Source organism: Pollicipes pollicipes, unplaced genomic scaffold (assembly GCF_011947565.3).
Source record: "Pollicipes pollicipes isolate AB1234 unplaced genomic scaffold, Ppol_2.1 Scaffold_7231;HRSCAF=8579_pilon_pilon_pilon, whole genome shotgun sequence".
Lineage (NCBI taxonomy): Eukaryota > Metazoa > Arthropoda > Thecostraca > Pollicipedomorpha > Pollicipedidae > Pollicipes > Pollicipes pollicipes.
Window position 1 is genome coordinate 16328379 of NW_023597034.1, and position 12426 is coordinate 16340804.

At 54.0% G+C, this 12426-nt stretch overlaps 1 protein-coding gene across 1 annotated transcript; it reads left to right on the forward strand.

The window, feature by feature from the left end:
* Positions 1 to 934: 934 nt before the first annotated feature.
* LOC119110318 (insulin-like growth factor 2 mRNA-binding protein 3-A) lies at positions 935 to 12272 on the forward strand (the record flags this gene model as incomplete). The annotated part of the gene is given in 3 exon segments (XM_037234094.1): positions 935 to 1120; positions 10817 to 11064; positions 12156 to 12272. Coding segments are annotated over 2 exon segments (344 nt in total), but the record flags the coding sequence as incomplete, so codon positions are not given.
* Positions 12273 to 12426: the final 154 nt, after the last annotated feature.

A 12426-nucleotide genomic window follows, 5' to 3' on the forward strand; every position in this document is an offset into this window, starting at 1 on the left:
TGGACATGACACCGCGGTTTTCATTTTCTTTGTCTTTTTGCCTGTGAAACAATTAGGAGAAACCTTTTTTGACTTGATATATTTTTTGTTTCCCATTTGCGCTGCACTGCCTGTACTTTGGCTCTAGAAAGTTAGGGGTCAAACTCACTGTTGGGGGGGGGGCTAAATCGGATATCGGAGGGGGGGGGGCAGTGGCCCACCAAAAGAATACAAATCGACACCCGTGCTCCACCCCCGCCCCGTAGCGGCGCCACTGGAGGGGACGATGCATGATGCTTCCCTCCATATGCCTCCGAATCGACAGGGGGCCGTGCCACCAGGATGGTGGCTTGTATGTTTCGCGGGATGGGACGAAAGGGCCATTTAGCCTCTGGCTGGAAGGGGAAATGGGCCCCTTGAAGTTCTACGTACGGGGTGGCGAAAAGAAAGGGTCTTTTGAGCCTCCAATCGATAAGCAGCTCAATGGAGGGTCCGTCGGCATGACTGAAAAAGAAGAAAGTGCGCCCGTTTCGAAGAACGTAGGCTATATTCGATGACTGTAAGGGGTAAGGACTTTTTCAGGGGGACCCTAGATTAAGCCACGTGCCACCCACCCCCGTCCTTGCCAAGATAGACTTCGCCTCTGAATTTCAGTCTCCCTCGCCGACGCCTAGATTTGCATAGTGAAATCTCGCGCTTTCACGGCGATCGTTGGGCTGGTGGTGGCAGTTGTTTATTGTCGACCTACCAGTTTGTAAGTTAGTCATCTACACTTGTAATGACGTCGCCATCTGTCATTTCCGTCCATTCGCCGGCAGCGCACTCGTTAACCAACGGCGCTTCCCTATAGACGTGCTTCTCAGACTGGCCGACAGGTGGCGGACGGCGACCGAGCGGTGGGGCGGCGTGACTGAGCGGTCTACGTGGTGGCCGGCCGGTGCGGCGGCGGCGCCGATCAGCTGGCGTGTGCGTGCCCGTCGCGTCGGCGCAGTGGCCATCTGTCGAGCTGTTGGCGGCGCGTACCGGCCGGCTGGCGGCCATCGTTCGCGGGACTGGGCGCCCGACTGCGAGCGAGCGCCTGTGCAGTGATCTTCCGGCGGTAGCGTGTCTCGACAGCGAACTGGGCACGGCAGCGGCGCAGGTACGTGGGCGGCGGCGGGTTCGCCGCCGCACAGCGCCGGCCGGCCGCGGCCGCCGCCGCTTAGACACGGCCCACCGCGCCGGCGCCCGCTCGGCGACGCCGCGCCGTCCGCCGCCGCTGTCACGGCGGGTTTTCTGTGCCACGTGGGGAACAGAGACTCGCCTGTGGCCGGCTGGCGAGCGCGACAGCGGCGGCGGCGGACCCGGCCGCCTCCGCTTGCCGCATCTATTGATTGATGCATCGATTCGCCCCGGGGCGCCGTTAACGTCGGCTGCCGGGCGGCGGTCGGCGGCCGTGGAATCACGAGTGTGTCGGCCGGTGGACCGCGGCCGCTGGAACGCCGCGGGAGGCGGGACCTGCAGGGGTGAGACGGGCGCCGGCGGGTTGACATCGCCGGGCGGGTCTCCCTCCCCTCTCCCTCCCGCACCGTTCCGCCCGCTGGGGTGCAGTGGAACCCACGCGGGCCCCTGCGCGCGGCATGCGTGCGCCGCCGTCGGCGGACGCGTGGTGCGAGGGTGCGGTACGCGTGGGGAGGGGTACTTCGGGAGAGCCCAGCGGCGGATGCAGACAATGCAGTGGTGGGGATGGGTGGGAACGGCGCTGGGGAGGCGGAGACCAGGGTTACGGCTGTCCCAGTCTGAGAATGCAGTGTTGTGCGGACGGGCCACGCGCACTGAGATAGTGTACCGACATCCCGGTGTCCACACGATGAATTATTACGATGCGCGCATAACGCACGTCTTGCGACAACAGACGCATACTGGTATCGCTTCTGATAACCGACCAGCAAAGGGCTAGTCAAGAACGCGGCGCAGGAACTTTGTTCGTATCGGTATTTACTTTATACGGTGGTGTAGCCAAGGACGGGCCTTTGGGCCAAGGAAAGCCAGGTCGGTTCCCCTTGAAGTTGGCGTGGCCCTCCGGGGGCCGAAATCATACATTTCTGCCCCTCCCCTCACATGGGCCTCCCATATCGTGAAACTGCTTTTGATATTCTCAAGGGACAAATGTCATATGTATGTAAGAAATTGAAACGATGGCCAAGTGAAAACGGGTAGTAAGAAAAGGTTAAATTATGGATGACCACTGTCCATGTCTAGGCACCAGTTATCATGGGACAGAAACTGTTCAACTTGGAAGATACGGATCTTTCATTGTATAACAAGTACTACAGTGTCGTATTGCTTTTTCGAGTATCATAACCTAAACACTGAAATGAAAGCTTAGAAGTTTCAGGGTGGCCAAAATCGTTATTTTGGGCTAGTACATTTGTGCCGTTATATGAACGTTAGATAATGTCCTGGCAGCTTATTTGTGACGCGAAATATATTTTGCGTTGGGGGCAAATTCAGCTTAACTTTAGGAGACTGACCATTAGCGCCACTTCTCTTCGCCAACCCCCACTTGGCTCCTATCTGTGAACACCCGATGGCGCTCCTGCTAAATAGTGGCGACGCGTATTCGGCGCGATGCACGTGTTTGTCCCAAAATAAGATGGTAGCAAACCCCGGCTTTTATTGGCCTCCAATAATGCAGACGTACAGTGGCCTGCGGCGAATTTTGACGTTCTGGAAGTCTGACCCCGGTGCATTATGAAGGTAATTTTAGTGTACTGCTTTGTAACGTACGAACCAACAACCCTGCGAGGAACGCCAGCAGTCTCCCATATGTTCAGTGCCGGAATTCGCCTCTGTCAGGATATTTGCATATATACCCAGTATTTGTTATCTATATGACTATACGCATGAGCCGACGACGTATACTCAAATTGAAATGCGGGGAGGTGCACCGCACAGCGCTGTGTTTGAGACTCCCTTCGCGTTGCATGTTGCCTACAAAAATAACGAAGGCCTGGCATTGTCTCTTTGGATATAATGCCCTGAAAGTTCTTACACACTGATTTCTTTATTATTTTCGTTAATGGCTTCAATTTTGCGTGGCGCTGCGGTGAACGGCTTGGGAGCAGGAAGTAAAAACTGCTGGCGGGCAGACTCTGCCACCGGAAAGAAAAGTTAGGACGTCTGAGAGCTCTCAGCGCTGCAGGAATCGGCGCCTCTCGCACAGCAGCCCACGATACCAGGATGTATTATTACCCCGGCAGTGGGCTGGGTCACGACCCGCCGACCGATCATCGGAGACGCACTCAGGTTCGGAACATCGGTGAACAGGGACGCGCTCAGTCTGGCAAGGGTTTCTAAACCATAAAAACGTGCCGCTGAGACATCAGTGTAGGATTCAAAGCCGAAAACAGTCCCCATAATTCACTAAGTGAAACCATCTTGGCGGGAGACCTTGACGGGGGGGGGGCCTTATTGTCTGGAAGGGAGATGTTTCCTGCGACCCGGTTTGGCGTCCTCCGGAGCCAGATCCTTGCTATGGTACTGACTTTTTAGGTCAGGGTTTTGTGATGAGCTCACTTTGGACATGATTATTTGTGTTTTAGGTAGCTTTCTCACGCCCATGAAATTACATGTTTCTTTGCATGTGGGTATGTGCCGCCACCGCCCGCCGAATGTGCTTCGCGACGTTTTCTGAGAGAGAAAATCCTGCACGGCGCTCCGGATTGAGCGCAGACCAATATGGACTGCTTACCAGGGTTACACCGTATCTTTTTTCAGTTGTATAAAAACCATGCTGCGTAGTGAGCGGACCGTCATTACTATCATGAAATGTTATAATATTACAAATGTGGCTACTGAGGAACATAAAAAATGCCACCAATCGTGCACATGTGATGGCTTGTTCCTGTATGATGTTAGCTGCGAGCTCTTCAAGTGCCCACTGACTTAATTTTTAAATGTCTGTATCGGATCGGTAAGTTTCCACGGCTTGGATCCTCAAATATCCATCGACCAAAATCGTTCATTTTTTCATGCCGTTGCATTGCGACTTTGTTGTAAGTAAACGTTGTTGCAGACGGACATAGTTGTAGCATAGGTGGTGAAAACAAGTCTTTAGGATTTGGCCCGAACCTTTTTTATTGGATGTGTTTATGTATTAGAGGTAGATGCTGTGTAAGCGGTGCTTTTTGCGTGAGCCCTAACTCTATTATCCGGTCGTGGAATCTCAGCTCAGCGGCAGGTTTTTCTGGCAGTTTAGCGTGTTGGCGCAGTCCGACGTACCCTCAAACCTACCAACCTACCAACTTACCCTCAAACCTGCCAACCTACCAGCTTACCCTCAAACCTGCCAACCTACCAACCTATCCTCAAATCTGCCAACCTACCGACCTACCTTAAATCTGCTAGCCTACCGACCTATTCTCAAATCTACCAACCTACCGACCTACCCTCAAATTACCAACCTACCAACCTATCCTCAAATCTGCTAACCTACCAACCTACCCTGAAACCTACCAACCTACTGACTTCCCTCAAATCCGACCTACCCTAACCTGCCTTGAAAGCCTCAAACACGGGTTATGCATTCGTGCGTCAGAAAAGGGCAGCGGGGATAGCCGATGCGCGCTAACTTGTGTTATGTGCACCACTTCTGGTCCTCCACATGCACGATATTTTCGAGATGAATCTGGGGCCTCGGCGCCTCAGAAGTCACGTGGTCCTCGCCTCGCTTGTGTCTCTGATTCACTCACAACTTACAGCGATCGAATGGCGCCGGATTATGTGGTACGGCGAGATGGAATTCCTCGGAGATTTTGGTTGGGTCGCCGAGTGCTTAGGGTCCGGGTGTCGCCAGATGTAAAAACCAGTGAGCTCTGACGTAAGTCTTTTGACATGTGCTCTTCGAGAATGTCTGCTGATATACAACTCTACGAAGTTCTGTGACGAGATGTTTTGCAAAAGTTCCGTTGTCGCACCTCGCCTGTCACACTTTGCAAACGCGTCGTAGTGTTGTTGATAAGCTTTGATCCACAGGCCGAATAAAATGACGGGGTTCCTGGGAGGATGTTTAGGAGGGAAATCTGTGATTCTTTACGCATATTAGACGGTATGCAAGACGTTAATAGCGGCGTTGTCACCACAGTGCGGCTGGTTAGCGAGCCTCCGTATTTAGGAGCAGTATACATCGGGTAGGTTGGCCAGTCTCTGCATAAATCCCCTTACAGTCTTGAAGCTTCGGTACCGGATCAGATATTGACTGAATCCTTTTAATCAGGAACAAACTATCAGAACCTTGAAATTGGTGTGATGAATCACTTCAGTGCATGGTTGCTTACTATACGGAAGTGTTGTAGGAAAAGGACAGCCAAGGCCTATAACAGACTTCGAGTGAGACAATTTCATCATCGTTATGATTTAATCTCCAATGAGTGCCTTTTCACGCTTAGTTGAATCGTAGGTTATATAGTCGAGTCTGTATATTATCCTGAAAGGGTGTCAGTTGCATGTATGCATTAAGTTCGAAACATCACCTGCGTTTTATTTTAACTGAAGATTTTGAGGTTTCACGCGGCGGCTACCGACACCATAGCACACGCACGCATGCACGTACTCACGCGTGCACATACGCACGCACGCACGCACGCACGCAGGGGTTTTCTATCGGGAGGCACCTGCCGTGTGTGCAAACGTATCATCGACGCATATGTCGATAGTTCGCCACCCCCTACCTTGTACGCCACTACTAACAACACGCTCAGACGCATATGTCGATAGTTCACCATCCCCTACCTTGTACGCCACTACTAACAACACGCTCAGACGCAGATGTCAATAGTTCACCACCCCCTATCTGGTACGCCCCTACTAACATACGCTCACACATTCTGGGCCGTCACTGTATTGGTCGGGCGGCTGCCAAGCTCGCCGCACTTCTGGAAAGGTCTCGCCTGCTGGGGCCAGCTCACGCGCCTCCCATTCAGCGGCGGCCCGCCGTGCCGCTCTCACTGGACGAACTGGACAAAGACCCGAGTACTCAATGACACCAGGAGGGCACTGCCCGACAGCACGTACATGACACCAGGAGGCCACCGCCTGACACCACGTACATGTAGGAAACCGGTGGGCCGGCCTGCTCGCTCGGTCGCTCACAACGCTTCGTGGAAATGTCCGATGGAACAGTGGCGGGGAGGCAGGTTTGACACGTGACATTTTGTGAAACACGCGCTCTTTTTCGTAACGATGGAGTTAATAACTGCCGGGGAAAACGTTTGGACAACTACTTTATTGAAATGAGTCAGTCAATAATCGACATCTTTCTGCTTGTGGGCATGGCATGTGTTTCACAAGATGGCGCGCAGGTAGGGGCGCGTCCAAACGGCGAGAGTGCCAAGTCTTTGGCCCTTACACTTGAAAACTGTTACTGCCGTTTTAGCCAGTAAGGTCGTCCCTGTTGCAGGGAGCTAGAAGAGGTGCGTCACAAAACCCGATTAGAGCGGCTCCACAATCTCAGAGACGGAGAGGTTGCCGTAAATCCAATTACAATGCGCCCCAAGCCCCAGTAAAGTGATGCCCCTCCCCCCTCCCCCATCCCCCGGCTGTAGGGGAAGAGGTGTCCCGCGGTCGGACAGGGAGAGACCCCTAAAGCCTTGAAAGAGGTCCCAAGCGGTGGTGCCGAAGTGCCCTCGAAGCGAGCCGAATGCCTGCGTCAGAGGACTCGAGGGTTTAAATATTGGAACTCCCCTAACCTATATAGAGGAGCGCTGAACAGTCTACTAGAGGGACGCCCAAGTAGAAGTAGAGGGGCGTTTGAAGCCCAAATGGAGACTAAGTACGACCCTAGCCTGAGGCGTAGTTTCGCAAAATGAGGGAGGGAGGACTCAGAAGTGAAAAATTATCCACCACGCATTAGGTAAAAAAAAAACGGGTTTCTCCCCTCATTTGGTTGGTCGACTTTCTTTCTTAAAGGCATTGCCCTACCTTTGGGGCATATTTCAAAAGCATACTCTAGTGAAACCTCAGAACTAGTTACGTTCAAAAATATCACTGGGAATTGCCACTGCAGCACCGACAAGGCATAATAAGGATATCAATTTTAATTATTTTCTAGTCCAAAGTACGCTGTCCACGCTTTGTAACAGCACTACCCATTGCTACTACGCTTCTACACTACACAATTAGTGTTGTCTCTTCCCTGCAGTCGCGACCACCGTCTTCATGACAACGACCGTGCGCGCCTCTACCGGTGCAAATAGAAGAATGTTTGCGATTGACCCAGGGGGTAAGGGCCTGTTGCTTACAGTGGCGGATCTAGGATTTGGAATACAGTCCCGACAGAGTGTTTAAAAGTTTCGTGGCATTTATGACACAACTATTTTGACGCATTAGTGTGTTACGAACCTCACAGAACACATACATTGTAAAAAGCAAGACAAATGCAATGGTTTGCTGGTATAGTTGTGAGCAGGGAGTATTTATTCTCTTTAATTTTGAGTTCACGTATCCAGTAGCTGTGGCGAATTTGTGTTCGACTTAAAACGTGCTGCACGGATGCAGATACGAGGCCAGGACATTGGGCACTGGCTCATGGCTGGGCGATAGGAGTGTCATTTCACATTTGTTTGTTACCTGCGCAATTTATGCGGGCGCAACGTTCAATTTCAATACGGTTGTGGACTCGTTAGGAGGTCACTGCGGACTATTCATCCGGTAGTGCCCCCCCCCCCCTCCCCTCGTATTGATGCAAGCATTCCTAAGTAGCACGCCGTGTGACTGTCACTGGTGGACCGGCCATGGCATATGTCCTGTCGTCCTGCAGGACTGTCTCTAGTGACTGTCACTGGTGGACCGGCCATGGCATGTGTCCTGTCGTCCTGCAGGACTGTCTCTAAGTGACTGTCACTGGTGGACCGGCCATGGCAATGTGTCCTGTCGTCCTGCAGGACTGTCTCTAGCGACTGTCACTGGTTGACCGGCCATGCATGTGTCCTGGTCGTCCTGCAGGACTGTCTCTAGTGACTGTCACTGGTGGAGACCGGCCATGGCATGTGGCCCTGTCGTCCTGCAGGACGGTCTCTAGTGACTGTCCTGGTGGACCGGCCATGGCATGTGTCCTGTCGTCCTGCAGGACTGTCTCTAGTGACTGTCACTGGTGGGACCGGCCATGCATGTGTCCTGTCGTCCTGCAGGACTGTCTCTAGTGACTGCTGCGCGCCTTCGGCCTGCAGGGTACACGAATGTCACGCTGTACGCTCGCTGCCGGCCCGCAGGGCTCACGAGCGTCACGCTGTCGGGGCGTCAGCAGGTGCTCCCTCAGCAGGGTCTCCGTCATCAGTGGTCTCCCCGTCAGCAGGGTCTCCCGTCAGCAGGGTCTCCCGTCAGCAGGGGTCCCCGTCAGCAGGGTCCCCCGTCGGCAGTGTCTCCTGTTAGCAGGGTCCCCCGTCAGCAGGGTCCCCCGTCAGCAGGGTCTCCCGTCAGCAGGGTCCCCGTCAGCAGGGTCTCCCGTCAGCAGGGGTCTCCTCCGTCAGCAGGGTCCTCCCGTCAGCAGTGTCTCCTGTTAGCAGGGTCCCCCGTCGGCAGTGTCTCCTGTCAGCAGGGTCCCCCGTCAGCAGGGTCTCCCGTCAGCAGGGTCTCCCGTCAGCAGGGTCCCCCGTCAGCAGGGTCCCCCGTCAGCAGTGTCTCCTGTTAGCAGGGTCCCCCGTCAGCAGGGTCCCCCGTCAGCAGGGTCCCCCGTCAGCAGGGTCTCCCGTCAGCAGTGTCTCCTGTTAGCAGGGTCTCCCGTCAGCAGGGCTCCCGTCAGCGGGGTCCCCGTCAGCAGGGTCTCCCGTCAGCAGTGTCTCCTGTTAGCAGGGTCCCCCGTCAGCAGGTTCTCCCCGTCACCCCGGCCCGTTCTCTGTGCAGCGATGTCCTGTTGCGGTAAGGGTTTAGAGTTGCCGGGTCACGGCGGCGCGGTATCGGTGACGAGCGCACAGGTACGGTAAAACACGCCGGGCTCTTGCAGTGAGGTGTAACTGTGGAGTCGCCGAGCCACTGTGGGACTGGCACCGGGTCAAAGTGTTGCCCTCAAAGTGCGCTTTAATGCCCAAGGCCTTTGTGCTGCGTATTTAACTGGGCTACCTGATGACACAGGGCTGTCGTCAGCAGCACAGATTGGGATTACACAGCCGTGGGTAACAGGATACCGCAGTGTCGCGCGAGTTTGGCTGCCATGGCGTCCACTGGCCGTCAACTTGAACTGGTATACATCACTCACGTGGTGGAAACTACCCGGTGCGTCTTTCAGACCTTGCCCGTTCGGTGTGAGGCCTACGGTATATTTTGGCATGTTACTCTTCATTTTATATCGTCAGCAAACTGTCTGACACACAGCATGGTGTTGATGGGTCTTGTAGGATATTGTCACAATATCTAGACACAGATTCCTTAGAAGTGTTTGAAAGGTTTTTAGGTATTACCACCCCTGTAAAAAGGAGATGTATGTGCGAACAAAAGCGGTGAACATCACGAATCATGACCGAATTTCAAGCTTTTGGCACCAGTGACCAATATCAAACCGAACCAGTGATTTAGAATAAAGGAGTGCGAAGCACGGCACGCTACGGTCCTGTAGTCGCTGTGATCACTCTGCACACAACTGACTGACATTGTCTTTGTCATGCTATTGTTCTGCGGGAGTGAAGAACGGAAGTTCGGAGGGTGTCTTTTCATCACAAGGTCATTAATTAATAACCTGCCTTCATTGATGTCCTCGTCCATCGTCGTAGTTGGGTAAGTAACTTCTACGTAAGCTATCTACAAGGAATTGAAAACTGAATCGCTGTTAAGTACCGACCGTTCAAAACTTAATTTTGAAAACATCGATAGTCCATACGGCAGTGCGGAACTTACCAGGCGGGATAGGGCTTTGATTAGTCATGCCCCCGTATATGCTCAACGGAGGGCCTTTAAATGTATAATATAGCATATATATATATATATTCAACCATCAAAGAAGCTGTGAAACACCACTGCGAGGCCATGTTCCGTTCACCACTACGCGCGATTGCCCGGCTGGCCGCGGTGCGGGTTTGACAAGTCACGGCTGGGGGCAATGACCAGCACGACTGTGCATGGCATAGAGGCCTTAGAACCAAATACATCTACGGGCGATTGTCGATTTATATATGTTACAGATCTGAAAACAAGCCTTAGCCGCGGTCCAGAAACCGGCTAGTCATTCCCGGTCCGGTAGTTCGGTTGGTTGGAGCATCTGCCTTCTGATTGATCCACCCGTGGTGGCGGGCTGGATTCGAATCGCTCTAGGTGCCACTATTTGCCACTAACTGGGATGGTATGCGGTCAGTGGCAGCGGCAGCGCCAAAGGTCAGGTGACGTCAGAGGACCGGATCGACCGCGCCTAGTATTGCGGCACGTGAAGCTCACGGCGGGCCGATAGTGTAGCGGCTAATGTGTCTGCGTTAAACACTGTGCGCCTAGGAAACTAGAGATACGGGAAATCGATCCCCCCGATGCCTGCACTTCCTTCCAGTGTGACAGGCAGGCAATGCCATATAGCCTCAGCATCGGAGTGCGTCGTAAAGCCCAATGACACCCACATGTTAATCTCACGCCGAAAACTTTGCCGTTGACCGACATTTCGCGGTCGGATGTTGAGGTCAGGACCCACGCAACAAGCACTGCTTAGCGTCAGCGCTGATCCCAGAAATCCATCCCACTAAAGACTGGGACTATATCTAACACAAAAAGTTATGTAACGAATGACAACGGCATGTTACCACCATGTAGAGTAGTCGGGCCCCTATGTTGCTGGGCTGGGGACAAGTCTGCGCTGCTGATGACCAGTCTGTCCACGTTGCAGGTCTGAGGACACGCCTCGACAATGGCCGACAACCAGGCGGAGTACGACGATGGCGACCGTGCGCCGCGGCCGCGGCACAACGGCCGAGCGGGCGGCGGCTTCGGCGGCGGGGGAGGCGGCTTCCCGGGCCAGGCGGCGCCGCACACCGACTTGCCGCTGCGCATCCTCGTCAACAGCGAGATGGTGGGCGCCATCATCGGCCGCCAGGGCAACACCATCCGCCAGATCACGCAGAACACCCGCGCCAGGTGAGGCCAACACCATCCGCCAGATCACGCAGAACACCCACGCCAGGTGAGGCCAACACTGCCAGGTCACGCAGAACACCCGTTCCAAGTTACGCGCATAATACGGCCCACAAGATCATGCAAGACATCCGCAATGGGTGAGGTCGGAGCACTGCGATCGCCCGGACTACAAGATCAGGTCACAGGAACGTCACTAGGTGATCAGGTCAGGCCGGGGAATGTCCTCGTCAAGCCATGTCTTAGATTAACATCAGCGGTATGCCAGGGTTGGCAATCGAGATTACCTGCACCGGGTCCGACCAGCAACATTAGCGATGTTGTGCAAGGTCACGCTGAAAAGTGATCCAGTCATGGGTACACAGTAAACATAAATTGTTTATAAAAAAATCATGGTATGTCGGCGCGTCGCTGAGGTCTGGTCGGAGCCGACGAGCGTCGTGCAGGCGCTGGGCGGAGGGCGATGTATGTGCATGTGATGCGTGTCCTGCAAATAGCTCTCTAAGGCCATTGTTATTGCTTGTAGATGTGACATAGAAGGCTGCTAATTAGTGGGGATATGCTACAGGTGTTCTTCGCTGCCTTATGCAAAAAGCGCGGAAAGTATCTTGTGACGTTCCTTTAAGCAGCCAAAGGAGAAAGCATCCATTTCAGTCTTAGCATTAGCCCATAGGTGGGATAGGTGATTTTACCCGACGGATAGGATAGGTGGCATTGTCTGATAGTAGGATGTGTAGCATCGTTTTAGCTCTGCTATCATTTCCCGGGCTATCCTCGTCGTTATCTGTCCTCAGTGTCATCGCGTCATTAAGCGTCTCCAGCCATCCCTCCTGACTTCTCCGGTCACTCTCTCCCACATCTCTAGTATCTCCGACTGGCGTCTCCAGCCGTCTCTTCTGACGTCCTCAACCAAAGGGACGCTTTTTGACGTTTCCGATCAGCTATTTTGCCGTCCTTGATCTTCCCTGCCTGAAGGTTCTGATCTCCGCGTCTGAGGCCCTTCCCCGATCTAATCGTCTGACGCCCCAACGCCCCAATCTCCGCGTCTGAATCCCTCTATCTGCGCGTCTGACGCTTCCTATCTACGCGCGCAGGGTAGATGTGCACAGGAAGGACAGCAACGGCGCCACAGAGAAGGCCATCACCATCTACGGCAATCCGGACAACTGTGACAACGCCTGCCGCGAGATTCTCGACGTGATGACCCAGGAAGCAGCCAACACCAACAAGGGGTACGGCTGGCTTCCGGGCGCCCTGCCGGACGGACAGCATTCCGATGGCTAGGGTGGGGATCATATTCATCGAAGCGGTCTAGCGTGTACGGGGGTCGAGCTCACCGTCAAACGTTCAGGTTCCATTTCCGTC